The following is a 12,250-nucleotide window of genomic DNA, read 5'->3' on the forward strand; positions in this document are numbered from 1 at the left end:
CCCGCCCAATCTCCGGGAGCGGAGACTTCGGCGGGGGCGGGGGCGGGATTCACGGCGGCCAACGGCCATTCTCCGACCCGGCGGGGGGTCGGAGAATGACGCCCATGATGTCTTATACTTGAGCTCCCTGTGATTTTCATGGAATTCCTGCATTTGCACATTAATGATCCATTAAACTCACCCTGGAAAATTAAATCAAGCAATTAACAGATAATAATCCCTTTTAACTACAGTTATGACCAATCCCTGGGCAAGATAGCAACTTATCCTTTGAAAAAACATCTCAGGCGCAAAACTCATCAACATTAGAAAGAGACAAATTATGGAATAAAAGGAAATTGCCTCCAGCAATTGGAGTTAATTGAGCTTCAACTCAACTCCTAAAACTAATGGAATGTGTGTGTGTGTGTGCGTTAACACTGTCAGATTTGTTTCAGTACATGAACTCTTACACAGACAATGAGTAAAATATCTTCTTCCTTCTAAATTCACGATGTGGAGATGCCAGCGTTGGACTGGGGTGAGCACAGTAAGAAGTCTTACAACACCAGGTTAAAATCCAACAGGTTTGTTTCGAATCACTAGCTTTCGGAGCACTGCACCTGAGGAAGGAGCAGTGCTCCGAAAACTAGTGATTCGAAACAAACCTGTTGGATTTTAACCTGGTGTTGTAAGATTTCTTACTGTTCTAAATTCACAACAGACCCTGTTATCACCAGACGGTGGTAGGACAGAGGAGTCTTTATCCCTCCTCACATGGCCGTAAATGTTGTACTCAAATTTGTTGCTTTGTTATTTGACAAGAAGAGGGTATGCAGAAAGGTGATTGAAAAATTGTTAGTGTAAGTACAGTACTTATTTTAAGAAAAACTTGGGTCACAGCCTAGTACGCAGTAATAGAGATTTTCAGGATCAAAGTCGGTCATCAGGGAGATGGAAGAATTCACTGGCACTTGCGGCAGCTCAACAACAGGGACACATTGTGAGAAGAGCTGTGTTACAACACACCCAGGGCAAGTGCTCAGTCAATTCCAGCCCCACGTGATCCGGAGTCACAACATAAGTGAATTAACCGATAATTCTTAGAAATATACCTGAAGGCCTTGGCTGCCCAAACATTACAGTCACCAGGTTGTAAGTTTATTTATAACAAGGGGCGTCATTCTCCGACCCCCCGCCGGGTCGGAGAATGGCCGTTGGCCGCCGTGAATCCCGCCCCCGCCGAAGTCTCCGCTCCCGGAGATTGGGCGGGGGCGGGAATCCGGCCGCGCCGGTTGGCGGGACCCCCCGCTGGATTCTCCGGCCCGGATGGGCCGAAGTCCCGCCCAGAAATTGCCTGTCCCGCCGACGTAAATCAAACCTGGTATTTACCGGCGGGACCAGGCGGCGTGGGCGGGCTCCGGGGTCCTGGGGGGGGCGCGGGGCGATCTGACCCCGGGGGGTGCCCCCACGGTGGCCTGGCCCGCGATCGGGGCCCACGGATCCGCGGGCGGGCCTGTGCCGTGGGGGCACTCTTTCCCTTCCGCCTCCGCTACGGCCTCCACCATGGCGGAGGCGGAAGAGACTCTCCCCACTGCGCATGCGCGGGAAACTGACAGCGGCCGCTGACGCTCCCGCGCATGCGCTGGGAAACTGACAGCGGCCGCTGACGCTCCCGCGCATGCGCCGCATTTCCGCGCCAGCTGGCGGGGCAACAAACGCCATTTCCGCCAGCTGGCGGGGCGGAAATCCCTCCGGCGTTGGCCTAGCCCCTCAATGTTGGGGCTAGGCCGCCAAAGATGCGGAGACTTCCGCACCTTTTTGCCGGCGCGATGCCCGTCTGATTGGCGCCGGCTTTGGCGCCAGTCGGCGGGCATCCCGCCGTTGGGGGAGAATTTCGCCCAAGAACTGTAATGAAATATGCAGCAAATACAACTGGTGAACTATTATCTAGTTCCTAATTCCCCACTTTAACTTGCCCCCATCCTCTACACACTCACACAGGATAGGCAAACATAGTGGAGAAGAAGCAGATAAAAATCATGAGTAAAAAGGGGAAAAGAGTCTTTGTTTCAGATGATAGTTTTTAGCACTTTACTCCTCTTCAAACTTTGCTTTCAGTTCAAGGCTTTTACTGTAGATTCATTCAGGTATCTGTAGTTTCAGAAATACAGCACTCAAGGCTTTTGTGGAGAGAGAGCAGGTCCTGGTCTTTGTTTGCAGCCTGTAATGGTTTTCCTGTAGATTCATTCATTCATATGACCTTAAGTTATAGGAGCAGAATTCGGCCTTTTGGCCCATTAAGGTTCATTCAGGTCCCTGCAGCTCAGAAACACAGCACTGACAGCCTTTCTGGAGAAAACACGGAGAGAGTGTATGCAGGACCTTGTCTCTGTGCATCTCTGACCCAACTGCTTCCTGAATTCTAAAAACCATTCTACTACGATACGATCACCACCTGTTAGCAAGCAGACTTCGGCCTATTTGCCAATTAATTGGCCACCAGCCAATCAATGGAATCAAGTCCCACCCAATCTCTCTCTGGTATCAAAATATCTGAGGTCCCTTGTTCAGACTAGCAGAGTGTTCTCTTCTGTAATATCTGAATTCCTCACTCTCCTCTCTGCTGCTTGACTTAAAGATACGTGTCCATTGATCATCCATGGATCAAAAATGATAATGGCAAAATAAAAGAAAAGGGAAATAAAGGAATAAACAGGAAGGACCCTGACAGAAGTTAGAGAAAAGACTGGGTGAGAGATGTGACTTTTATAAGACTTAAGGAAGTGGTGCTGGAAATAACACATCTATGGAACAATATCAAGTGCAGAGTATATTCAGCGACCAATCCGATACCACTTGTTTTGATCCACCGGCCAAGATGAATTTCTACCCTCATGGGTTTTACCCCCTGGAATAGATAAAGTTCCAACAGAGAAACATCTTAAATAGAATTTGTCCTTTGACAATTATTTACAGCAAAAATGCCTCAATTGATGATTCAGTGCAGCAATTTATTAATTGATTCAAAAAATCGAAGAACATCCTGCTAGCAGATTTTGCCTAATTGTGTTCCCAACAGGGAAGCTATCCTAGTAAAACCATTTGTTGGGAAATTGCAGGCTTACTTCCCACAATTTGCCATCCTTTAGTTGAGCACAATTTTATAAAATTAGCCCTAATCTTTGATTTTAAGACAAATTTCTTTTAAAAGAAGAAGAAATCTGGAGATCAGGGGTTAGATTCCCCGCCAGCGGGATGCTCCGTTTTGCCGGCAGCCCGGAGATTTCCCGATGGTGTGGGGCTGCCCCACAATGGGAAACCCCATTGACCAGCCGGCCTAATGGAGCATCCCGCCAGCGGGGCGAAACAAATGCAGTGGGGTGGGAAATCCATACCTCCAGTATGCCCTAACAAGAAAATTAACCCTATGCAGAAAGTTTTTTATGATCAAGCAACAAATATTCGGATTATTTCAGGCAAGACTTACAACACAACAAAATGAGTTCAAGATTGTTCTTAAACAGTTAGAAGATTCTCTTCTAGCTCGACTCTCAGGAGCTTCTGGAAATTTCCTTGGTGATACAGCTCTAGTAGAGAACCTAGAGACAACTAAACACACTGCAACTGAAATTGAACAGAAGGTCAGCTACTTAATGTTACATTTTGCATTGTATTTATTAATTTTTTTTATTGTTTGAAATCAAAATCTGCAGTGATAAGAATTTCTTAAATCTTTGGATTTGCCTGAGGCCTGTCCCCCGAAGCTCTGCCCCCGACTGGCAGAGTTCACGATGGCATGGGTCTCTCATAGTCTCATCCATCAGGAACTCGGCGTGGCGGCTGCGGACTCAGTCCAGCGCCGCCACAGTCGGGGGAGGGCCGATACGCGGGCAGGGGGGGAGTTTTGTGAGAGGTGGAGGCACTGTGGGGGAGGTCCCGGGCGCGCGAGTTGGCCAAAGGGGTTGGCACTATTTAGTGGGTTAGGTCCGCGAGCGGCCTCCGCAATGTAGCACGGCGTAGCCGCTGCAGGCCACCGACATGCGCATGTGCAGCCACGGACCCGGTAATTCTCCGGGGCATATTGGCACCTAGAGCCAGGTGCTGTACGCTGCCATCCTGCTCGCCCCCAGCAAAACAGGGAATCGGTGGCTGTTTTGCGCCAGTTTTTCTTGCATAAAATGCCACCGTTCCCACGCTCCGCGGAGTGGGGACATAGCCCCAGAATCGGAGAATCCAGCCCATAGTCTCCCAAATAGAGAATCATGTATCTAAATAACTTCAATTTAAAAAATGATTGCTGTAACGGTATTATTGTGGGCAAAGAATTATGTTCCAAGTGTCTTTATATAACCATTATTTATTGTTAAAATATTAGTGTTTAGTTTTTGCTGTTTACTCAGGTGGCTGAAGCAAAGATAACAGAAGTTAAAATAAATGAGGCAAGGGAAAACTATCGAGCTGCTGCACTGAGAGCATCGTTACTCTACTTTATTATTGATGATCTCAATAAGATCAACCCTATTTACCAATTCTCTCTCAAGGTAAGTGTCTGTCAAGACCAATCACATTTGTGAGAGGCATATGACAAAATATGCCTCTTTGATTAAAATTGACAAGCTTACAGTTTACTCCCAAGTCATTGGGGTTGCTGGATGAAAAAAGTTAAAGGTTCACCACTTGTTTTGATCCCAGTAGGAACTGTTACATTGAAAGAGAAATTAGCACCCAGTGATTAACGAAAGAACTTGGCCACAAGATTTCATGTTTTTAAACAAAATAAAACTTCATACAAAAAATTAAGCAAAGCAAGAACCACTAATGCTTTTCATCCAGCAATTCCCACACTCCAAAGATATGAATTAGATGTATTCCTTGTCAAATCTTTAAACTTCTTTCTGGACTGTGACCTGTTCCTGGATACATACTGCCCCTTCCATTGACCTATTTTATCACCTCCATCCATTGATGACATGAAGTTTGTGAGTTTATAAAGATTATTCCATAAACCCAGTTCTACTTTTTACTTCCACCCAAGTGTTCCCTCAGAATTTACAAGAATCTTGAATGTTCATTTGAAGGTCCCACCCTTTACATTTATGGGAATATATTCGCCTAGTATTCTATTTCCTTTTTGAATGACTCCCACTGCTCTGATGTGAATCTTCCTACACTTATCTGCCCCCAGTCCACTTTGGCCAGATCCTGACTTATCATATTAAAATTGGCCTTCTCCCAATTCAAAACCTTGGGTGGGTTTCTCTGCCCTCCAGACCCGCTTTCTGGCACAGCACACCCCCATCAGCAGTGGGATGCTCTGTCCCAGGAGCCGGCCAATGGGGTTTCCCACTGTGGCCACCCTCACACCATTGGGAAATCCATGAGCGTGACTGCGCTGAAAACGGAGGATCCCGCCCCTTTTATTTCTGGTCTATCTTTGTTGTTTACCATAACTACCTTAAATCTCACCGAGTTGTGTCACTATAACCGAAATACAGCCCCACTGAAAGTTCTACCATCTGCCTAACTTCATTTCTGAAAAATCGGTCTAGTTCCGCCCCTCTCTTGTACGAGCTGGCTCAAAAAGATCTCATGGATACACTTTAAGAATTCCATCTTTCTAAGCCTTTCATGCTTTGCCTATTCCAAATAATATTGGGGAAGTTGAAATCCCCTACTATTGTTACCCTAATTATTTTTGCACTTCTCTGTGATTTGTCTACATACCCGCTCTTCTATGTCTCCCCAATTGTTTGAGGGCCTATAGTACTCTCCCAGCAATGTGATTGCCCCTTTTTGCATTTATGTTCCCCCCATATCGCCTAAATTGAGGAGCCTGCTAAGATATCATCCCTCCTCACTGCAGTAATTGACTCCTTGGCCAATACTGTGACACCACCTCCTCTTTTAATAGCATTCAACCAAATGTATCATCAAGGAGATCTAGTAAAATTTAAGTCAATGCAAATCAGGTGGAAAACACTACACTGATGGAAAACTACCACATACTACATAGAAAGGTTATTTTGTTTGTTGGAGGCCAAATATCTCAATGCTAGGACACTGTTCCATTCCTTAGGTTAGTCTCCTAGGCCCAACCCACCTTGAGCTCTTTCATGAATACCTTCTTTTTATCATAAGTTCAGGAGCGGGAATCATCACTGATCTTTTCACAGTCTTCATTAACTGAGGGGTGACCTGGTCGATATGTACAAGATTATGAGGGGCATAGACAGAGTGGATAGGGAACAGCTGTTCTCATTAGTTGAAGGGTCGGTTACAAAGGGACACAAGTTCAAGGTGAGGGGTGGAGGTTCAGGGGGGATTTGAGGAAAAATATTTTTACCCAGAGGATGGTGACGGTCTGGAATGCACTGCCTGGTAGGGTGGTAGGGGCGGGTTGCCTCACATCCTGGATAAGCACTTGGCTTGTCTTAACATTCGAGGTTATGGGCCAAGTGCTGGAAAATGGGATTAGGATTGGCAGATCAGGTGCCTTTCCTGGGGCGGTGCAAATCGGGTGGGCCGAAGGGCCTTTTCTGCACTGTATTTTTCTGTGATTCTGTGGACATTCACAACTCCTCAGATACTGAAGCAGTGCCTGTCAATGTTTAGCAGCACCTGGACAATAGCTTAGCCTGATAAGTGCCAGGTAACATCCACACCAAACAAGTGTTAAGCAATGACCATCTCCAACAAGAGATAATCTAATTGTCTCTCCTTAGCATTCGGTGGTGCTAATTCCCCATCGCTTAATTTCCCTACCATCAACATCTAGGGGTTGTCATTGTCAAAAGCTGAACTGGACCAGCCATTTAAGTAGGCTACAAGGGCAAGTCAGAAGCTGGGAATTCTGTGGGGAAATGGAACAGGTGGCACACTTTATGACTGACAGCAGAAGCAAATCAAGACATCAATCAGTACATGTTGCTGTTGTGGCATGGCTGAAGATAAATGCCAAGCTGCCAAAATCCCAACCGGAAACTTGAAATTGCTTACAAAATGATTTTTGCAATATGTATATGTGGTAGTCTGTGTAGAGGTATTACGTTACCTGGTAATGCTGGAACACCATTGGTAGATATTGTATGTTTCCTATTGGTCAAGCTGTATGGTACCTCCACCCTGCAAGGCAGGGTATAAGAGCCCGTGCCGCCCCAGCAGCCTTCATTCTGTACATGAGCTGCGGGGTAAACATCTAGCTTATTAAAGCCTTCAGTTGGATTATAACCTCGCTTAAGTGGTCATTGATCGTGCATCAATTTAATAAGCTAGATTTAAAAGGATGGAGCTCCGAATCAAGCCGGAGTGTCTGCAACTCAGCCCCCACGCGCCGAACTCAGTGGCAATCTTCAAGCACTGGCTGGCGTGTTTTAAAGGATATCTCGGAACGGCCGAAAACACACCCATAGGAGAACAGAAAATGCAAGTCCTGCACTCGAGGGTGAGCTTGGAAATTTACACCCTCATCAAGGACACGGAAGACTTCGATGCAGCAATAGAGCTGCTAAAAGGACATTATATTCGCCCGGTAAACCAGTTCAACGCCCGACATCTGCTAGCAACGAGGCAACAAATCCCTGCGGAATCGCTGGAAGAATTCTACCGTGACTCCTGGTGTTGGGGAGAAACTGCAGCTGCCCGCAAGTTTCAGCGAACGACCACACAGAACTCTTGATCGGGGACGCTTACGTGGCAGGTATGCTGTCCTCCCAAATCCGCCAGCGATTGCTGGAAAAAGACACACTAGGCCTCAAGGAGGCACGGGCCCTTGCGGGCACCCTGGATGTGGCCTCCAGAAACGCCCGCGCTTACGTTTCCGACCGTGCGGCAGGCCCCTGGGCAGCGTGGAACCCCTCCGCAGCCGACCCCGAGACATCCCCCATCCCCCCACAAGCTTGTGCTGCAAGGCGACCTGGGGGCCCCGCTGCTACTTTTGGGGGCAGGAGAAGCACCCCCGGCAGCGCTGCCCGGCCCACGCATCCACCTGCAAGGGATGCGGTAAAAAGGGCCACTTCACGGTAGTATGCCAGGCCCGTGCGGTCACCGCGGTGTCCGGCGGCGAATGGGGGCCGCCACCACAAACCTCTCCACGGTCCCCGTGCGGCCAGCAGGCGCCGGCATCTTCCTACTTAAGGGCCATGTGCGGCCCTTGGGCGCCGCCATCTTGTCCCGCGGACGCCACGTTCAATGGATGGGCGCTGCCATTTTGTGCACCCCCAGCCATGTGCGACCAATGGGAGCCGCCATTTTGGATGGACTCCCAGGACCCCAGCTCGGCTGACCGCACACTGCCCGAAGAGAACACTCAACTGCTGAGATTAACCTCGGTGACCCTGGATCAGTCCCGGCCTCGAACACTCAACTGCTACAACAAAAGTACTAATCAACGGGCACGAGACATCCTGCTTAATCGACTCTGGGAGCATGGAAAGCTTCCTACACTCCGACACGGTAAGGCGCTGTTCTCTCCTCGTCCAACCCGTTAATCAAAAAATCTCCCTGGCCGCCGGTTCCCACTCAGTAGAGATAAAGGGGTTTTGTGTAGCAAACCTCACAGTCCAGGGAAGGGAGTTCAAAAATTACCAGCCCTACATCCTTTACCACCTCTGCGTGGCCACACTCCTAGGTTTAGACTTCCAGTGTAATCTCCAAAGTCTAACTTTCAAATTCGGCGGCCCTATACCCCACCTCACTGTCTGCGGCCTTGCGACCCTCAAGATCGATCCGCCTTCCCTGTTTGCGAACCTCACCCCGGATTACATACCCGTCGCCACCAGGAGCAGACGGTACAGTGCCCAGGATCGGATCTTCATTTGGTCAGAGGTCCAAAGGCTACTGAGGGAAGGAGTCATTGAAGCTAGCAACAGTCCCTGGAGAGCTCAAGTAGTGGTGGTAAAGACCGGGGAGAAGCATAGGATGGTCATCGACTACAGTCAGACCATCAACAGGTTTACGCAGCTGGATGCGTACCCTCTCCCCTGCATATCCGGCCTGGTAAACAGGATCGTGCATTACAAGGTCTTCTCCACGATGGATCTTAAGTCCGCCTACCACCAGCTCCCCACCCGCACTAGTGACAGCATATACACTGCCTTCGAGGCAGACGGGCGGCTCTATCACTTCTTAAGGGTTCCCTTCGGTGTCACCAACGGGGTCTCGGTCTTCCAGCGCGAGATGGACCGAATGGTTGACCGGTACGGTTTACGGGCCACATTCCCGTATCTCGATAATGTCACCATCTGCGGCCACGACCAGCAGGACCACGACACCAACCTTCGAAAATTCCTCCAGACCGCAAAGATCCTTAACCTTACATATAACAAGGATAAATGCGTGTTTAGCACCGACCGCCGAGCCATCCTCGGCTACGTAGTGCGAAATGGAGTTATAGGCCCCGATCCTGAATGCATGCGCCCCCTTATGGAGTTCCCCCTCCCTCACTGCTCCAAGGCCCCGAACCGCTGCCTAGGGTTTTTCTCTTACTATGCCCAGTGGGTCCCCAACTATGCGGACAAGGCCCGTGCACTGATCCAACCCACAGCTTTTCCCCTGACGATAGAGGCCCGCCAGGCCTTCAGCCGCATCAAAGCAAACATTGCAAAGGCCACGATGCACGCCATCGACAAGCCCCTCCCCTTCCAGGTTGAAAGCGACTCATCTGAAGTAGTTCTGGCGGCCACCCTCAACCAAGCGGGCAGACCCGTGGCCTTCTTCTCACTTACCCTCCATGCTTCCAAAATCCGCCACTCCTCAGTCGAAAAGGAGGCCCAGGCCATAGTAGAAGCTGTGCAACATTGGAGGCATTATCTGGCCGGCAGGAGATTCACTCTCCTCACTGACCAACGGTCAGTTGCTTTCATTTTCGATAATGCACAGCGGGGCAAGATAAAAAACAATAAGATCTTGCGGTGGAGGATCGAACTCTCCACCTACAACTACGAGACCTTGTATCCTCCCGGGAGGTTAAACGAGCCTCCTGATGCCCTGTCCCGCAGCACATGTGCCAACGCACAAGTGGACCGCCTCCGAGCCCTCCACGAGGATCTCTGCCACCCGGGGGGTCACTCGTTTTTCCACTTTATCAAGACCCGCAACCTGCCCTACGCCATCGAGAAGGTCAGGACAGCCACCAGGGACTGCCAAATCTGCGCGGAGTGCAAACCGCACTTCTACCGGCCAGAGAAAGCGCACCTGATAAAGGCTTCCTGTCCCTTTGAACGCCTCAGCATGGACTTCAAAGACCCCCTCCCCTCCACCGACCGCAACACGTACTTCCTGAACGTGATTGATGAGTACTCCCGGTTCCCATTCGCCATCCCCTGCCCCGATATGACCGCAACCACCGTCATCAAGGCCCTCCATAGCATCTTTGCACTGTTCGGGTTCCCCGCTTACATACATAGTGATAGGGGGTCCTCCTTTATGAGCGACGAACTGTGTCAATTCCTGCTCAGCAAGGGCATCGCCTCAAGCAGGACGGCCAGTTACAGCCACTGGGGTAATGGACAGGTAGAGAGGGAGAATGGAACAGTCTGGAAGACCGTCCTACTGGCCCTACGGTCCAGGAATCTCCCAGTCTCCCGCTGGCAGGAAGTCCTCCCGGATGCCCTCCACTCCATCCGGTCACTGCTTTGTACCACAACCAACCAAACACCTAACAAACGTCTCCTTGTCTTCCCCAGGAAGTCCTCCTCTGGGACCTCGCTCCCGACTTGGCTGGCAGCTCCCGGACCCATCCTGCTCCGAAAACATGTGCAGGCACACAAGTCGGACCAGTTGGTCGGGAGGGTCCACCTTCTCCACGCTAACCCCCAGTACGCCCGCACGTACGCCGACGGCCGACAAGATACGGTCTCCCTACGAGACCTGGTGCCCGCCGGAGCCCCACGCACACCCCAGCCACCAGTCCCATCCTCCCTCCCACCAGTGCACCTTGCAGGAGGATCGGTCCTTCCGCCGGCCCCGTCTAGGCCCCCCACCCACCGACGCACCCCGCAGGTGCTCCCTTCCCAGGTCAACCATTTTCCCCACCAGCGCCGTCTAGGGGTGTCGAAGCTGCCCAGAGATCGAAGCCACGCCCCCGGAGTCACAGACGCCCAAGCCTCCACCGGAGTCACCACCGAAGCTTCAACTATCACAGAGGACGACCAGGCCCCCGATCGACTGATTCTTCATTTTAAAGTGTATAGTTAATTATGAATCATAAATTGTAAATAGTAAGTAGAATTGTAAATAGTTACAAAACGCTGTACGGAAATATTACGGTACCTCCATAACTATAATTTCTACCACGTTACCATGTTGTAATATCAGGCCACCACCCCCGCCGGACTCTTTTTTAACAGGGGGTGAATGTGGTAGTCTGTGTAGAGGTATTACAGTACCTGGTAATGCTGGAACACCATTGGTAGATATTATAAGTTTCCTATTGGTCAAGCTGTATGGTAGTTCCGCCCTGGAAGGCGGGGTATAAGAGCCCGTGCCGCCCCAGCAGCCTTCATTCTGTACCTGAGCTGCTGGGGAAACATGTAGCTTATTAAAGCCTTCAGTTGGACTACAACCTCGCTTTAGTGGCCATTGATCGTGCATCAGTATATTATGAGGGGAGGCTCGGAAATCAGGAAATGACGTCTCCACCAATTGTGATGATTTTATATTAAAGTAAACATTTATTGAAAAAAAGTATTAAAATGTACTTGAACACAAGAAGAGCATCATATAATAAACAATACTTTAAAACATTTCCATAAGATCTTAATTTGAACTACCTTCACAGCTAACCTTCACCTTTTCCAGTTAGTAACAAACCTTGTTAATTTTTAAATCTATAGATTCCAGTAATTTTTACCACACTGTTGCCTTTTTCTCTTTGGGTATCTTCTGAAGCTGACAGCAACTGGTTCTCCAGGTTTGGCCTTGTACACTGTACCTCTGGGAGATCTGACCAGCTACCGCACTACTGGGAAATCCAAGCAGCTACCCCTTCACATAGTTCAGTATTTCCTTAAATGCATTCCTTTCCTTTGATCTCTCGATTGTCTCAACCAGTTTCTTCAGAAACGTTTTCTTCCCAGAATTGATTAAATTCCTTTCTTTACTTTAGCTCTTGTGTTTTAAAGTAATCTTACCCTATTTCAAACTTACGTACTTACACCTTTTATGAATTGTCCATCTCCCTTTGTACTCAAACAATCCTAAACTCCTCCTGTTATTGCCATACATAAAATTCTGATTGAAGTTCCTCTTGGTTCATTAATATATCCAAACC

General features: G+C 49.1%; 1 protein-coding gene across 1 annotated transcript in view; it reads left to right on the plus strand.

The window, feature by feature from the left end:
- The window catches only part of LOC140395604 (dynein axonemal heavy chain 17-like), an 896,966-nt gene that overhangs the window by 776,475 nt on the left and 108,241 nt on the right, over positions 1 to 12,250 (plus strand). The window contains exons 67-68 of the mRNA XM_072483576.1: positions 3,459 to 3,623; positions 4,383 to 4,523. Coding sequence (XP_072339677.1) covers positions 3,459 to 3,623; positions 4,383 to 4,523 — 306 coding nt within the window. The remainder of the gene's footprint in view (positions 1 to 3,458; positions 3,624 to 4,382; positions 4,524 to 12,250) is intronic.

The sequence above is a fragment of the Scyliorhinus torazame genome, chromosome 18, assembly GCF_047496885.1.
Source record: "Scyliorhinus torazame isolate Kashiwa2021f chromosome 18, sScyTor2.1, whole genome shotgun sequence".
NCBI classification, from domain to species: Eukaryota; Metazoa; Chordata; class Chondrichthyes; order Carcharhiniformes; family Scyliorhinidae; genus Scyliorhinus; species Scyliorhinus torazame.